The 17,671-nt window shown below is 35.1% G+C and overlaps 1 protein-coding gene across 3 annotated transcripts in view; it reads right to left on the bottom strand.

Moving 5' to 3' along the window:
- Positions 1-17,671, bottom strand: part of Btf3l4 (basic transcription factor 3 like 4) — a 29,065-nt gene that overhangs the window by 4,630 nt on the left and 6,764 nt on the right. For all 3 annotated transcript variants that reach the window (XM_015485004.2, XM_015485003.2, XM_015485002.2), the window contains one exon: positions 16,095-16,208. In XM_015485004.2, coding sequence (XP_015340490.1) covers positions 16,095-16,208 — 114 coding nt within the window. The remainder of the gene's footprint in view (positions 1-16,094; positions 16,209-17,671) is intronic.

The following is a 17,671-nucleotide window of genomic DNA, read 5'->3' on the forward strand; positions in this document are numbered from 1 at the left end:
AACAGAAGGAAAACCAGAAGAGACCAAGGGTAGAAAAGAAGGTAGAGAAAGGGGAAAAACTGGGGAATGATACTGATGAAATTATATTGTTATATCCATGTGCATGTACAAATATTCCACTATTATGTGTAATTACAATGCACCAATAAAAAAAATATAGAAAAAAATTTGACCTGTTTTTATCATTTTTTAATACCTTTATTTATTTTTACACGGTGCTAAGGATTAAACCTAGCATCTTGCGTGTGCTAGGCAAGCTCTCTACCACTGAGTCACAACCCCAGACCTTATCACATCATTCTTTATAAGGGATTTTGACAGTTCCTCTAGTTCTTTTTTAAAATTAGAAAGGGGACTAATTTGGACTCAGGTGATCCTCCTACCTCAGCATCCCAAACAGCTGGGACTATAGGTACATGCTTCTATATCTGACTAGTTCCAATTTTTTTTTTCTTGCAGTACTAGAGACTGAACCTAGGACCTTGCACATTCTAGGCAAGTACTGTATCACTGAGCTACATCCCAAGCTTTATTTATTTTATTAAAAATTTATTTTTCTTAAAAAACAAAAAAACAGGCTCCTACTTAGTTACTGAAGCTGGTCTTAATCTTGTGATTCTCTTGCTTCAGCCTCCCAAGGAGCCGGGATTACAGGTATGTGCAACTATACCCAGCTAGTTCCTCTAATTCTTTTTTTGTCAGTGTTGTTCTTTTTTTCTTTGTGCTATTGGGGACTGAACCCCGTGCTAGGCAAGCACTCTACCACTGAGCTACATCCCCAGCCCTAGTTCCGCTAATTCTTTTTTTTTTTTTTAAATATTTTTTAGTTGTAGTTGGACACAATACCTTTATTTTATTTATTTATTTTTACGTGGTGCTGAGGATCAAACCCAGGGTCTCGCACATGTGAGGTGAGTGCACTACCGCTGAGCTAAAACCCCAGACCACCTCTAATTCTTAAATGTAGCTTCTCAACAACTTTTGACAACCTCTGCAAACATCAAAGAAATTTCCCACCCACCTGCCTACCTGAACATCCTTTATCAATGACTAGGAAATCTTTAAAATCATTCTGACATTATTTCTGTAGCTTTTACCAGTATGAACTGATTATTTCAAATTTTACTTGCTCTAGGACTTAGCTGAAAGAGAAGGTTGAACATGTGCTACTTAAATTACTGTTTTTCTATCTTACTAGTACTTTCTAGATTTTTTTTGTACAGTGAATCTCTATACAAAGTTTAACGTGTAAATAATGTGATTCCATCACATAGTTGATTCCACTGGATAAGTTACCTTGGTGATAACATGCTTATTTTAGAAAAGATTTTAGAGAGTTAACTCTTGTCTACTTTAGAAGCATTTCATGATCCATCCAAAAACTGCCCTTGTCATAATCAAGAAGAGATGCTGAATGTTCTCCATAATCAGTGGGAAGGGGCTTTTCTTCCTCAGAGGTGATTAACACCACTGACAGCATCAGAAAAGAAGGGGAAGAAAGGGGCTTCTATATTTCAGGCAAGACCTGGAACACAGAGAAAATAAAGGCAAATCTCTGGAAAATTATAACTAAATCTCACAAATAATTTTCCATTTTTTTCTAACAAAATTTTTTTCCCCACTATTTCGTTTTTGTACCCTTCCATCTTAGTACTGTATTTAAAGTTCTATCATGGGTACAATACACAGCAAGCATTCAATCCTGCTGTTCTAAACAAATGACATCGTGACATAATTTACATGAACTTTAGAAAAAAAATAATTACATAATTTTTGAAGATACTTTAGTATTGGTAGAAAAAGCAAATAAATGTTCAAGTGGTCAAGAAGCTTTAGAAAGAAGTGACATAGTAGATGTGAAATATGATGTTAATTTAGATCTATCTTAGAATCACATAATTTTAATACAGTAGGACTATATTTTCCAAATTCTACCCCAATTACATGGTTTAATAAAGAGTTTCTACAATACTTCCAGGTGTGAAGAGTCTCAAAAACTGGGAGTTCAGACAATTTTTTTTTTTTTTACTTACAGATATAAAGTCATAGGACATTTGAAATTGTTGTTCAAAAAAATTCATGCTAGGGCTGGGTTGTAGCTCAGTGGTAGAGCGCTTGCCTTGCAAGTGTGAGGCACTGGGTTCAATCCTCAGCACACCATATAAAGATAAATAAATAAAAATATTGTGTCCATCTACAACTAAAATTTTTTTAAAATTCACACTATATGTATTTTTTGAACTTTGAAATCTTCCCATTCAAATCCTTTATGTTAAAGAAATAAATATTGAAATAACACCTATTGATTAAGCAACATATCTAAGAATAAATAGCTGTTTATTCTATGAGTACTTGAATGGAACTTAGGCTTCTCTGCTTGTTGTTTAATTTCCTTCCTACTTTGTTACCTCATGTTTAAAACATTTATTTGCTCATAAAAAGTCAACTCCATGGCTCCATGTAAGTCTAACAGAGAATTATTTATCTCAGAATATAGGCCAAATGGAGATAAAAGAAAAACAGCACAGATAAATAGATAATATCTCTCTGGCTACAAAATAAGATGATAATATAAGGTCAAAAACAATACATTTGCTGAGTGCAGTGTTGAACGCCTGTAATCCCAATGGCTCAGGAGGCTGAGGCAGGAGAATCACAAGTTTAAAAACAGCCTCAGCGGGGCTGGGGATATGGCTCAAGCGGTAGCGCGCTCGTCTGGCATGCGTGCGGCCTGGGTTCGATCCTCAGCACCACATACAAACAAAGATGTTGTGTCCGCCGAAAAAAAAAAATATATATTAAAAAAAAAAATTCTCTCTCTCTCTCTCTAAAAAAAAAAAAAAAAAGACAGCCTCAGTAACTTAGCAAGGCACTAAGCAACTCAGTGAGACCTTGTCTCTAATAAAATACAAAACCAAACAAACAAAAAACCAATGTATTCATGAATTTTCCTTCAGTTCAAGCTTCTCTTCCAAAGGCTGAAATCTACCCCAGAGATTGTACATCCTTGTCTTTCTAGTTTGAAATATGTTGTCTTAGTGTGAAAAACTAAGATGAATTCCGTTTCATACTGTTAAATAGAAATACATTTATTCATGGTTTTTTCCAATGGGGTGGTATAAAAGATGAACAGAAAGGGGTGGAGAATTAATTTTAGAATACAGAGAATGTAATACCAGAAGTTAAAAAAGACAGAATATTTTATTTCTAACATTCCTTCCTTTCTTCCTGCTGAGCAAATGATATAGTTATATAAGGTTTCTGGCCACAAGTTACGAGAAACTATCAAATGATAATTGTTTACTGAGCAGGATCAGTTAAGATATTTCCCCTGATCTTTTAGGTAAAATAAGAGACAAGGAACTTGTTAAATTCACAAAGCAAATTGTATACATTGCATATAGAGACTTCATGAACTAGCCATTATACCAATACTTAGGTCAGTTTTCAACAAATGTCAAAACGTGTGCACTTCCCCACTTAAAGATAGCCAAAGGTAAAGGATGGCATTTGGGCTATGGGTAAGGAGACATTTTGAGATTCCAGTTAAAAAGAAGATACCCTTGCTCTTATTTTCTGCTCTAACACTATAGTCATGTCTTGTAGTTAAAGGAAAACATTTTGTCCTCCTAAGTCTAGAGCATTTTCAAGTGTTGCTGTCATTATTTATAAAAACCCACTTCTTCACCTTGCAAATTCCCATCTATCCAAGATTCAGGTTAGATGCTTCTTTCTTTCTTTTTTAAAGAAAGAGAGAGAGAGAGAGAGAGAGAGAGAGAGAGAGAGAGAGAGAATTTTTTTTAATATTTATTTTTTAGTTTTCGGCGGACACAACATCTTTGTTTGTATGTGGTGCTGAGGATCGAACCCGGGCCGCATGCATGCTAGTCGAGCGTGCTACCGCTTGAGCCACATCCCCAGCCCTAGATGCTTCTTTCACTGTGAAAAATTAAAGTAGTTTATGCACCTACTGCACTTCATAGATACTGCTATTATATAGAATTGTCTTGTAGTATAATTGTGTTTGTAAATCTTTGACCCTACTGGAAGGTAAACTCTGTGGGAATAGAGACCATAGACATAGTACTCTTTCAAGTATCTATCACATAATTCACTCAGATCTACTGAATGCATGAATATCTCCTATATAATTTAAAAAATTTTTAAAAATTGTCGATGGACCTTTATTTTATTCATTTATTCATATGTGGTGCTAAGAATCAAACCTAGTGCCTTATGCATGCTAGGCAAGTGTTCTACGACTAGGCCACAATCTCAGCCCTCTCCTATATAATTTATTCTAACATCATGGATACTGTCAGGTTTCAACTGTCCAATGTTAGCACAGGTTCATATCAAGGTTTAGAAATAGCAACACTTGGGCTGGCGTTGTGGCTCAATGGTACTGTGCTTGCCTAGCATGTGTGAGGCACTGGGTTTGATTCTTATCATCACATACAAATAAATAAAAATAAAGGTCCATGGACAACTAAAAAACTATATATATATAAAAGAAATAGCACCACTCACTCAGTGAAATGGAGTACACCTATAGTCCCAGCTACTTTGGAGACTGAGACAGGAGGACTGCTTGAGCCCAGGAGTTCTGGGCTATAGTGTGCTATGCCAATGGGGTGCCTGGGCCACCACATTGCCTACGGAAGGGTGAACCAGCCCAGGTTAGAAACAGCACCACTAGTGCCTCCAGTAAAGATGCCCAGCACCTCCAGGGCTGTATCTTTGGCCCAACTTTTTTTCAGAATCAGTTCAACTCTCTTATAGGACTCAAGTCATTTTAAGTCATTCTGGGAGGCCCCATCATGCTGCTACCAAATAACTAGACTTGCCTTCATTGGCTTCTAAGTATAGCATATAAATTCATTACAGCAGTCATCTATTTTCTACCATATTTCACCCCACAATCATAATAACTGCATTAATGTATATTACTGAGTATCTCATGCATCCTAAACTTGCACAGAGTTAGTTTAGTAATAATTATTTTTTTAAAGGTTTACTACCTTTAAATTTTTTTTTAGTTATTGATAGAACTTTATTTTTATTTATGTATATGTGGTGCTGAGAATCGAACCCAGTGCCTCTCACATGCTAGGCAAGTGCTCTACCACTGAGCCACAGAACCTCAGCCTCAATAATTGTAAGTAATACTGGTACATTTAAAAATAAATTGTCACATAATGGTTGCACCCCACTTTTTTGCTAAAAATATTTGGCATAAAATCTGATGATTATGCAGTGAAAGTATTTGATGCATTGGATGGTCTCTTTATCCTGCACATCAATGACTTCTATTTCTTATGGCTAGAGGAGGCTTACAAAGTTATATTTGATTCTATAGTTTTTGCTAGTTATTGCCCTCTCCGTTCAGAGAAAAGATCTGAATTATTTTTTTGGTACCAAGTCCTTATCCAAGGCTAGGTATAGTTTTGATAATTAACAGATGTCTCAAACATGGAATTTTATTGCCATTCTTTTCTGTGTGTAATGGCACCTATACACTTATAAAGAAATTAATCTTTTATTGACTTCTTCCTATACCTTAACTGGTTAAAAGAATAAGACACATTATGTGTGGGGTTTTATGAGGTTAATGGATAACAGATTTTGAGGACTATGAGCTTTGTACATACTTTAAGTCAGTGTCCTTCATATTCAATTCTTCTAGCTCAGTACCTGCTTATTTCTAAAGGCTAGTATGAAACATAACCCATTAATGTGGGTTTGTACTAAAGATTATTGCTATCATTAGATTATTATATGCTGGGAGCACTTTATCTTAGTTTCTGGTAGCAAGAATTTGACGAGACAGGGATTCTCTCTGTGAAAGGCAATTTAGAAATAATGGATGAAGAGTTTAAAAATACTCATGCCCTTTCAGCCAGTAACCACACTTCCAAGAATCTATTTGAAAGAAATCAGAGATGAAGATAAATAATATTTATAGAAAAGTTCAACATAATTCTTTTATTATCAAAACTTATTCTACATAACAAAAATGTTAAATTAATGCATAGCCATATAATAAAACATATGTAGACATATATTATTAGAGTGGTGCTTAATAAGTTTTTAATGATATGAAACAATTTTTATAACAAAGCTATTTGAAAAAAAGGATTTTTAAATTGTACATCTAGCTGTAATCTTAGATATGTTAAAAATATATGGTAATTCCAGCTACTCAGGAGGTGGAGACAGGAGGATCTCAAGTTTGGGGACAGTCTCAGCAACTTAGTGAGAGCCTGTGCAAAATAAAAAATGAAGATATGGAGATGTAGTTTAGTGGTAGAGTGTGTCCTTGGATTCAATCTCCAGTACTACAAACAAAAAGGCAGGGGCTGGGGATATGGCTCAAGCGGTAGCGCGCTCGCCTGGCATGCGTGCAGCCCGGGTTCGATCCTCAGCGCCACATACAAACAAAGATGTTGTGTCCGCCGATAACTAAAAAATAAATATAAAAACAAATAAGCCTAATGGTAGTTTTCTCAGGTGGTAGAATTATGGTTGAATATTATTGTTTTTTTATGTAATCCTAATTTTCTACAATAATGAATATTTTGGGGGGCCAGGGTTATGGCTCAGTGGTAGAGCGCTCACCTTGCATATGTGAGGCCCTGGGTTCGATCCTCAGCACCACATAAACGTAAATAAATAATATAAAGATATTGTGTCCATCTACAACTAAAAAATTTTAAAAATAAATATATTTTTATATTTTGAAGAAAGTTATTTTAAAAAATAAAAGATGTCAACCAATAGACAAATGGATAAAATGTGGTATATCCATACAACAGAATATTATTCAGCTATAAAGACTAAAATTCTGGGGGCTGGGGCTGGGGCTCAGTGGTAGTGCACTTGTCTGGCATATGTGAGGCACTGAGTTCGAGTCTCAGCACCCCATATAAACACATAAATGAAATAAAGGCCTATCAACAACTTTTTAAAAAATTATAAAAAAATTAAAAAATAGAGAGTAAACTTCTGACACATCCTACAACATGGATGAACCTTGAAAACATTATGCTAAGTAAAGTAAGCTAGGCTTAAAAGGACACTGTATAACTATTTACATAAAATATCTAAAAAATAGGTGAATAAATGAAGTAGAAAATAGATTAAAGATTACCAGGGGGTTGGGTTAAAGTGAAATGAGGAGCTAGTATTTAACTGGTACTGAGTTTCAATTGGAGAAGATGAAAAAATTTGGGAGATGGTGGCAATGGTGATTGTGAATGTAATTAATTCACAGAATTTTAAGTTAAATATGGTTAAAATGGAAAAATCTTGTGTTATATATATTTTATCATAATTTTAAAAAATACTAAAAACAAAGAACGGGACCTCAAGTGAGGAACTAAGACTGCTATAGCATTAGGTGAATGGAAGGGATATCCCTTCTACTCCTATCCATAGGGCTGGCCAATTATTAGCAATGGAGGCTCTAGCTGGAGAAAAAAGGAAGTGTGGGAAGAGTCAGCTAATAACTTTGGTCTTCCTCTGCACAAATGGTTCAGGAAAAATAAGAACCAGGAAGAGAAAAAGAACAACATTAAAAGTTTTGTGTAGGGGCTAGTGCTGTGGCTCAAGGTCAAAGCACTTGCATAACACACATGAGGAACTGGGTTCAATCCTTAGCACCGCATAAAAATAAAATAAAGGCATGCTATCCATCTACAACTACAAAAAAATAAAAATAAAAAAAAAACCTTATGTGTACAATTATGAAATTTATATCCTCTAAAAGCCCTAAGCTTTCTCCTGAGCCTCAGCTCCTATATTTAACTTCCTGGAAAACAATTTCATCTAGAATAATCAGTGTCTTTTAAATTTAATAGGTCCCAAACAAACTCATCATGGGAGTGTCCTGTTATAGATGATAAGCAATGAGTGAGACAGTTAAGTAAATTTGGTCTAAAAATAGACTATTTGGTTAATAAGGAACCATTACCATACACCACAATATGAGATGGCAAAAACAGTAATTACAGCAGAGCAATCTAAGCTAAAGACAGCAGAAGGACAGACGGAAGGTTGATAGCTATGTCTGGAAAGATTAAGGAAGGCTTCAAGGAGGCAGAAATACATCCTAATAAGATGGGAGCTTCCTCTGAATATAATATTAAAACTCTATGAAGCAAATTGAATAATTTAGGACATATAAACCAGAGAGTACATTTTAGTGGTACTTTTAAAAATCTTTGAATATCACAGAACATAAAATCTTTTCAGAAATTTGGTTTTGGATTATATTGCAAGCTTGCCTAAGAATCCCTTTTTAAAACATGGTCATCATCTAGTTGGCTTTTGAACAACCTTTGGCACTCCCCCATTTCTACGTCTTCACAGCTTTGGATTTCTTTATCTTTTGGTAATATACAAAAGAAATCTACATATGATTACAATGTATTATAACAAATTGATTTAACTTATCAATACATAAAAGACTAGAACTGCTTGTCTTAATCCAAATAATCCTTCGGTTTTTAAAGTTTCTGAAGAGAACAAAAATTAAGCTTTGAAAAGGGAAAAAATATGTATCACTAATACTGATAGCCTATAAAGTACAATTAAAAACCATTTTAAAAACCCTTGAAATGCTGGGCGTGGTGATGCATGCCTGTAATCCTAGTGGTTCAGGAGGCCAAGGCAGGAGGATTCAAAGTTCAAACCTAGCCTCAGCAACTTAGCGAGAACCTGTCTCGAAATAAAAAGGGTTAGTGATGTGGCTCAGTGTTTTAGCACCCCTGGATTCAATCCCTGGTATCAAAAACAAAACACTGAAGGTGCATTCAATGGGTTTTTTGAAATTCACCAGATTCCCTGTTCCCCACACCAACTATGCACCTTCTACTTGTTTAATTCTTTGAAAGTCTAAGCACAGAAAACACTGAACTATTTTTTTTTTTCCCAACAGTGGCCACAGTGTCTTCTTTTAAGTTTTTAATCTGCTTTTCTTAAACTACTGAAACCAAAAAAATAGCATCTTCTTGAGTTCAGAACTTTGTAACAGGTTAAAATATTCCAAATATAACAAGTTTATAATAAATGGTTTTCTTCTAAGACATATATGTTTTTTTCAACCTTATTATTTCTGAAAACCATATACATATTTTCATGTACACTATAATGTAAGAGCTTCTTTTTCCCTTCACAAGAAGACATTTTTAACCCAAAAATGTATGCGCAAGCCAGGTTATATTTAGTATACTAGATGTTCCTAAACAAAAATAGTTTAGATCTGCAAAGGGCTATTTAAGGAACAAATATCTTGGGTTCTCAAAAATATCAATTTTAGAGGGAGAGAAAGAAGAACAGCAAAACCTTCTCCATCTTAGGTTCAAATATCCAAAATCTTTACAGTGGTTACTCTTGTATTGTTAATTACTTAATATATATTTTTTCTTGTTGGTTGAAAACAAAGGGTCGGGTAGAGTCTGGGAAGTAGCAAGAATGTACACATGCTTATTATGTATCATTAATTCTCTGTGTAATGTTTTGGGGCCAGCAACTACTCAAACTTTGAATTTCAGTGGTAATATCAGTAAAAAAAGAATTTATCAATACATTCTAATTAACTGCATACTTATTAAATACAGGTCTGGGGATGTGGTTCAGTGGTAGAGTGCTTGCCTAGAAGGCACAAGGTACAGGGTTTGACTGCTAGCACTGCCAGAAAAAAAAAAAAAAAAGCAAAAAGTACCTAACTCTTCTTTGCACAGTTGTTGTACGGGTGCTACCAGAAAGGCTTCTGGGAGGAAATAACATCTAAATTACAATCTAGGGGAAAAAAAAAAAAAAAGAGAGAGAGAGAGAGAGAAATGACAATGCCCTTGGAAACATTGATAGGGATTTAAAAAAAAAGTCTATAATGGCCTAAATAATAAATTCTGCATGGCAGGTGCTCAGTAATACAGGGTATAAGGCAGGATACCTCTTCCTGTCCTGGTTTGGGGTGGGGAGGTTAGGGAGGCAAGAGGACAGGAAAAGGCCAAGAGTGAGTTTAGGAAAGCACAACTGGACAGACTAAAACAGGATAAATTAATGAACAATATGAAATATGTCTGTCTAATCAGTTTCCCCAATAGATTATAAGCAACAAAGGACAAAGACTATGCTAATATTTTATGTAACACTATTTAGTAAGTATAGGGCAAAATGCTTGGCACACAGTAGACATTCAAAAAGTCTTGACTATCATTAAGTATTTTAATATAACAATTTCAATTACAACAATACCATAACCTCAGTGCAGCATTTCAAATTTGGCAGTATTCTGAAGAGTTCAAAGATTACTAACTAGAGTTGGGGATGTAGCTCAGTGGTAGATCACTTGCCTAGCATGTGGGAAGCCCTAGGTTCAATCCCCAGCTCTAACACCAAAAAAGAAAAGAAAAAAAAATTACTAACTTGTTCCTGATTTCATTGTAAAACATTTAAAATCAATGCCCTTCCTCTGCTGAAATTTATAAGCCCCATAAAGCCTTCCAAATCTGAACAACAGAGAAAAACTACAAGAAAGGTAAGCATATTTTTCCTCTCCAATGCATTGTTTTTAATCAAGGGTGATTTTTGTCTCTAAAGGACCACCTGACAATATTTAGAAACATTTCTGATTCTCACAGCTAGGGGAATGAAGCACCACTGGCATCTAGTGGATTGAGACCAGGGATGCTGCTAAACACTTACAAGGCAGAGGAAAGCTGCTACAACAAAAAATTATGTGCTTCAAGATGTCAATGGGGCTGAGGAGTTAGAGAGTAGAAAGGCAGGCAAAGATACAAAACTGCATAAACACTTAAAATTAGGTTAGGCTTAATATTATCAGAGTCAGGTTTATTGTTGCAAAAAATTTTGTTGTTCCTTTTTACCAAAGTTTTGGATTTTTATTGACTAATTAATTTATTTTTGACAGTGCAGGGAGATAAAACCCAGGTCCTCACGCATGACAGGCAAGCAAGCACTCTACCACTGGGCTATATACTCCTAGTCCAAGTTTTGGATCTTTTACTGGGAATCGAATTCAGGGTTTCTTGCATGCTGTCAAGCACTCTACCATTAGATTATACACCCCAGCCTCCCAAGTTTTGGATTTTTAAAGAAGTTTGAAGGAATCTAGATCTGTCCCTCCTCCAAAAAAATACACCCGATTGAGAACAATCTCTGAAATTTGAAGTCAATGAAAATACACAAAAACTTTCAATAGCTCAGGAAAAAATAAAGTATAGAAAGTGCTTAAGTTCAAGACTTCCAAATCAACTTCTTAAAATTGTTTTAGTTGTTGATGAACTTTTATTTTATTCATTTACTTATATGTGGTGCTGAGAATTGAATCCAGTGCCTCACACATGCAAGACAAGTGCTCTACAACTGAGCCACAGAACCAGCCCTCAATCTTTATCCAAGTAAGAATATAGTTACAACAAACTGAAAGAAAAAAGGATGAAAATGGCTTATAAATTTTTTAAAATATTTTTTTTAGTTGTAGTTGGACACAATATCTTTATTTATTTATTTATTTATTTATTTTTTAGCAGGCACAACATCTTTGTTTGTATGTGGTGCTGAGGATCAAACCCGGGCCGCATACATGCCAGGCGAGCGCAGTACCGCTTGAGCCACATCCCCAGCCCCTATTTATTTATTTTTATGTGGTGCTGAGGATCAAACCCAGCACCTCACACATGCTAGGAAGTGCTCTACCACTGAGCCCCAGCTCCGGCTTATATTTTTTACTATTTTATAAGTATGATTTTTAAAATACAAAGCAAATTTAAATATTTATTTTATGCATTCATATATGCAGAGTTGAATACTGCCATTCCACTGCTTTTTCTTTGATACTCTGATATTTCTTTACCAGTGATCCATACCCCTACATTATTTCTGATTCATGTCTTACATCACATGTGCATTAATAATCTATTAAAAACTGTGAGGTAGGGTCTAAGGGTACAGCTCAGTGGTAGAGCGTTTGCCTAGAATGTGCAAGGCCCTGGATTCCATCCCCACAAAACAAAACAAAATGAAAACTATGAGGTGGTACCGTACATAGTAATGATATGATTAAATCTAACTTATGCAATAATAAATGTAAATAATGGTTAATATTAGAAATGGAATCATCAGGCAGAGGTAGATGGTAATAGATCACAAGTAGTTGATATTACTAAAGTTTTTCTTTAGTATCTTTTGGAATAAGATAATCTTTGGTCTCATATTTGAGAAAAGTAGTCTCATCAAAATATAAAATAATTGGCCAGGCATGGTCACATATGCCTATAACCCCAGCTACCTGGGAGGTTGACCTAGGGGGATCATAAGTTCCAGATCAGCCTCACCAATTTAGCGAGACACTGTATAATTTTAGGGCTGGGATTGTGGCTCAGCGGTAGAGCGCTCGCCTAGCACAGGCAGGACCCAGGTTTGATCCTCTGCACCACAAAAAATAAAGGCATTGTGTTGTGTCCATCTACACCTAAAAAAATATTTAAGAAAATATATATATAATTTTAAAAAGGGGTAGCTCAAGGCAAAAACTAGGGATTACAGGAACACATCTCAACATTGTAAAAGCTATCTATGCTAAGCCCTAGGCCAACATCATTCTAAATGGAGAAAAATTGAAAGCATTCCCTCTAAAAACTGGAACAACATAGGGATGCCCTCTTTCACTACTACTATTTAATAATTCTTGAAACTCTAGCCAGAGCAGTTAAACAGATGAAAGAAATTAAAGGGATACGAATAGAAAAAGAAGAACTCAAATTATCACTGTTTGCCTAAGATATGATTCTATACCTAGAAGATCCAAAAAATTCTACCAGAAAACTTCTAGAACTAATAAATGAATTTGGCAAAGTAGCAGGATCAACACCCATAAATCAAAGGCATTTCTGTACATCAGTGACAAATCCTCTCAAAGAGAAACTAGGAAAACCGCCCCATTTACAATAGCCTCAAAAATAAAATAAAATACTTGGGAATCAAAAAAAGAAGGGAAAGACCTCTACAATGAAAATTACAGAACGCTAAAAAAAGAAATTTAAGAAGACCTTAGAAGATAGAAAGATCTCCCTGTTCTTGAATAGGCAGAATATTGTTCAAATGATCATAGTACCAAAAGCATTATACAGATTTAATGCAATTCTAATCAAAATCCCAATGACATTCCTCATAGAAATAGAAAAGGCAGTCATGAAATTCATCTGGAAAAATAAGAGACCCAGAATAGCTAAGGCAATCCTTAGCAAGAAAAGTGAAGCAGGTGGCATCACTATACCAGACCTTAAACTATACTACAAAGCTATAGTAACAAAAACAGCATGGTACTGGCACCAAAATAGACAAGTAGACCATTGGTATAGAATAGAGAACAGAGACAAACCCACATAAATACAGTTATTTATATTAGACAAAGGCACCAAAAACATATTGGAAAAAGGATAGCGTCTTCAACAAATGCTGCTGGGAAAACTGGAAATCCACGTGCAACAAAATGAAATTAAGCCCCTATCTCTCATCATGAACAAAACTCAACCCAAAGTGGATCAAGGGACCTAGGAATTAAACCAGAGACCCTGCACCTAATAGAAGAAAAAGTAGGCCCCAAATCTTCACCATATCGGATTAGACCCTGACTTCTTTAATAAGACTCTTATAGGGCAAGAAATAAAATAAAGAATCAATAAATGGGGGCTGGGCTGTGGCTTAGTGGTAGAGTCTTGCCTAGCATGCGTGAGGCACTGGGTTCGATTCTCAGCACCACATGTAAATACATAAAAAAAAGGTCCATCAACAATTGAAAAAAAAATATATATATATATATATAATAAAACAATCAATAAATGGGATGGACTCAAACAAAAGTTTCTTCTCAGAAAAAGATACAATCTGTGAAGTGAATAGAGAACCTACATTTTGGGAGGAAATTTTTACCACAGGCACATCAAATAGAGCACTAATCTCGAGGATATATAAAGAACTCAAAAATCTTACCACCACAAAATAAATAACTCAATCAATAAATGGGCCAAGGAACTGAACAGACACTTCTCAGAAGATGATATACAATCAAACAACAAATACATAAAAAAACGTTCAACACCTCTAGCAATTAGAGAAATGCAAATCAAAAGATTTCATCTCACTCCAGTTAAAATGGCAGTTATTACGAATACAAACAACAATAAGTGTTGGCGAGGATGTGGGGAGAAAGGTATTCATACATTGCTGGTGGGACTGCAAATTGGTGCAGTGAATATGGAAAGCAGTTTGGAGATTCCTTGGAAAACTGAGAATGGAACCACCATTTGATCCAGCTATCCCACTCCTCGGTCTATACACAAAAGACAAAAAACAGCATACTACAGGGACACAACCACATCAATGTTTATAGCAGCACAATTCACAGTGGGTAAATTGTGGAACCAATCTAGATGCCCTTCAGTAGATAAATGGATAAAGAAACTGTGGTATATATACACAATGGAATATTACTCAGCATTAAAAAAGAATAAAATCATGGCATTTGCAGGTAAATGGATGGAGTTGGAGAATATTATGCTAAGTGAAGTAATGCCAAAGAACCAAATGCCAAATGTTTTCTCTGATATAAAGATGCTGATCCGGGCTGGGGATGTGGCTCAAGTAGTAGCATGCTCGCCTGGCATGCGTGGGGCACTGGGTTCAATCCTCAGCATCACATAAAAATAAAGATATTGTGTCCACCGAAAACTAAAAAAAATAAAATAAAAAATTCTCTCTTGGGCTCGGGCTGTGGCTCAGTGGTAGAGTGCTCACCTAGCATGCATGAGGCACTGGGTTCAATCCTCAGCACCACATAAATGTAAGATATAGTGTCCACCTAAAATTTAAGAATAAAAACTTAAGAATAAATATCTTAAAAAAAAAAAAAAATTCTCTCTCTCTCTCTCATGCTGATCCATAATGGGAATGTGGGAGGAGCATGAGAGGAATGGAGAAACTTTAAATAGGGCAAAAGGGAGGGATGCGAAGGAAGGGGTAGGGGCATAGGAAAAATGGTGAAATGAGATGAACATCATTACCACAACAAGTACATGTATGAAGACACGAATAGTGTGACTCTACTTTGTGTACAATCAGAGACATGAAAAATTGTGCTCTATTTGTGTACTATGAATTGAAATGCATTCTGTTGTCATATATAACAAATTAGAATAAAAAGAAAAGACTAAAAGGGCTGGCTCATTAGTAAAGCACTCTAGATTCAATTTCCAATACCAAAACACACATGTAAAATAAACTGATTTAAAAAATTAACAATATTGGGGCTGGGATTGTGGCTTAGCAGTAGAGGGCTTGCCTAGCGTGGGCAGGATCTGGGTTCGATCCTCAGCACCACATAAAAAATAAAGGCATTGTGTTGTGTCCATTTACACCTAAAAAATAAATATTAAAAAAAATTAACAATAATTTTTTAAGAGTCCTAATAAGAAATTCAACCTACGTAAAGTTATTGCTTCAGGCTCTTGGCTAATGTAATAATTAAAAGTATTTGTAGAGGGCTGGGGTTGCGGCTCAGCGGTAGAGTGCTTACTTAGCATGAGTTCGATTCTCAGCACCACATATAAATAAGTGAATAAAATAAAGGTCCACCAACAACTTAAAATCTATATATAATTTAAAAAAAAAAAGGATTTGTAGAGTAAAAAGGTGGTCTTGGGGTAAAACAGTCTACGCTATTTGAGGAAATCTTTGGGTTTATTTATTTCTATATTATTAGGAAAAAATCATATTCTACATTAAAATTCAAGAGCATTCCCATAATTTTATCATAAACATCTTTAGTCTGAAAAGCATAATAAAAATCTTGCTTACTAAAATATCTTTACAAAAATCATCCTTACTAAAATATCATTTACTAAAATCTTTTTATTCAAAAAGCAAATTTAACAGCTACATTCCTTTAAAGATATCTGTGTAACAATATTAGATTCTTCTAAGCTAATATTTTAAATTTGAAAAGTCTAGACAATTATTTGCACATGTGCTGTCTGCTACATTATTTAATAGTTTTAAAGTGATCATACCTCTTCAATACCAGCTATATTATTCACAGCCAGTTTTTTTAGAGAACTCTGAAGCTTTTTGTCATCAGCTGTAGCTGTCCTATGTACCACCTTCTTCTTTCTGCGAGCTGTGCCCTGAAAAATAATCAGAGGTGTTAGCATGCTCAGCAGCTGGCAACTGCAATCACATCTTCCTATCTACTACAACAATCTAACTAAAACTTTCTAAATAGTAATGACCAATAAGACTGCTCAGAGTAGTGATTGTCAATCTAACCCAGATTTTTTGAAGGTCAGTTCTAGCTGTTCTTATTCTTATCCAGTATCTAACTGTTCTTTAAACACTTTTAAAAATACTGTTTGCTAATAAGACATAATTCATAACTTCAAGAGAACTTAATATACTTTATAACAACTTTCAAATATTATAAAGAATGCTTTCTTACAGTCTTTACCAGCTCCTACCAATAAAAGTCTAAAGAGGTCTGAAATCTTGAGAATTAAGGCATATTAAGAATTAAATGCCTATGATTTGAGTATTAGAGAATCTGAAAATCCAGGAATGAAAAAGATGAACATTTTACCTAAAGTTTTTACATTACAATAAAAGGAAAAGTCAGTAAATACATTAAAAAAAACCTATTTCAAACATGATAAGGACTCTTATAAAATCACAAAACAAAAACATAGTAATTAAGAGTGACTGGGAGCAGAGCACGACCTTACCAGGCCCCTATGAAAAGGTGACATATGAATTGAGACCCACAACTAGGGAAGAGTGATCCAAGCAGAATGAAGAAAGGCTGAATTGTCTTTTCTAGACAAAAGGGCTAGAGCACATGCGAAAGGAGAAGAAAAATGATATCAGAAAAGATAAGCAAGGGCCAGACTACATAGCCTAGAATTTCATGGGCAGGAACTGGATTTATTCTAATTGTAATAGGAAGTCATTGAACAGTTTTAAACATGGAGGTAGCTAGACTTGATTTGTTCACTTAGGACTAAGGTTGCTATTTGGAAAATGGTCTTTAAGGAGACCAGTCAGGAGGCTCCAGTAGCAGTCCTGGTGAGAGATGACATTTGTGGGAGTGGAGATGGTGAATATCAGATTGTCACAAGAGATGACATGACTTTTGATGGATTAGATGATGGATATGAAAAAAAGAGTAGTCTAGGATGATGCTTAGGATTTTGGCCTGAGCAAACAGGTTGAAAATCATACTTTTAACTGAGATACAAAAAGTTCATTTTCAATACAGAAAAGTTCAATCAATCAATACAGATACTCTGAAACTCAAAATACACTTTTCTACTGGAAAAACTGTTATAAAAATGGGCCAATTAAAAAAAATAAACTAAAGCAAAGCGGAAACACGAACAAAATCAGCCTAAGTTTAGATAGTTAAGTCTTTCTGAAAGTAGGAGTAGGGATATCTCCTTCTGTAGTCCTCAGGGAATCAGCTTTACAGAGAGGAGGTAGAACCTTCAGTCTCAGAAACTCCAGTGAGAGAAGGGACATTTGGCAGCAGATTGTGACAAAATCCAGTATTGAAGTATCACTATTACAATGGTCTTTTTTTTTTGGGGGGGGGGGGGGG

The sequence above is a fragment of the Marmota marmota genome, unplaced genomic scaffold (genome assembly GCF_001458135.2).
Source record: "Marmota marmota marmota unplaced genomic scaffold, marMar, whole genome shotgun sequence".
NCBI lineage: Eukaryota > Metazoa > Chordata > Mammalia > Rodentia > Sciuridae > Marmota > Marmota marmota.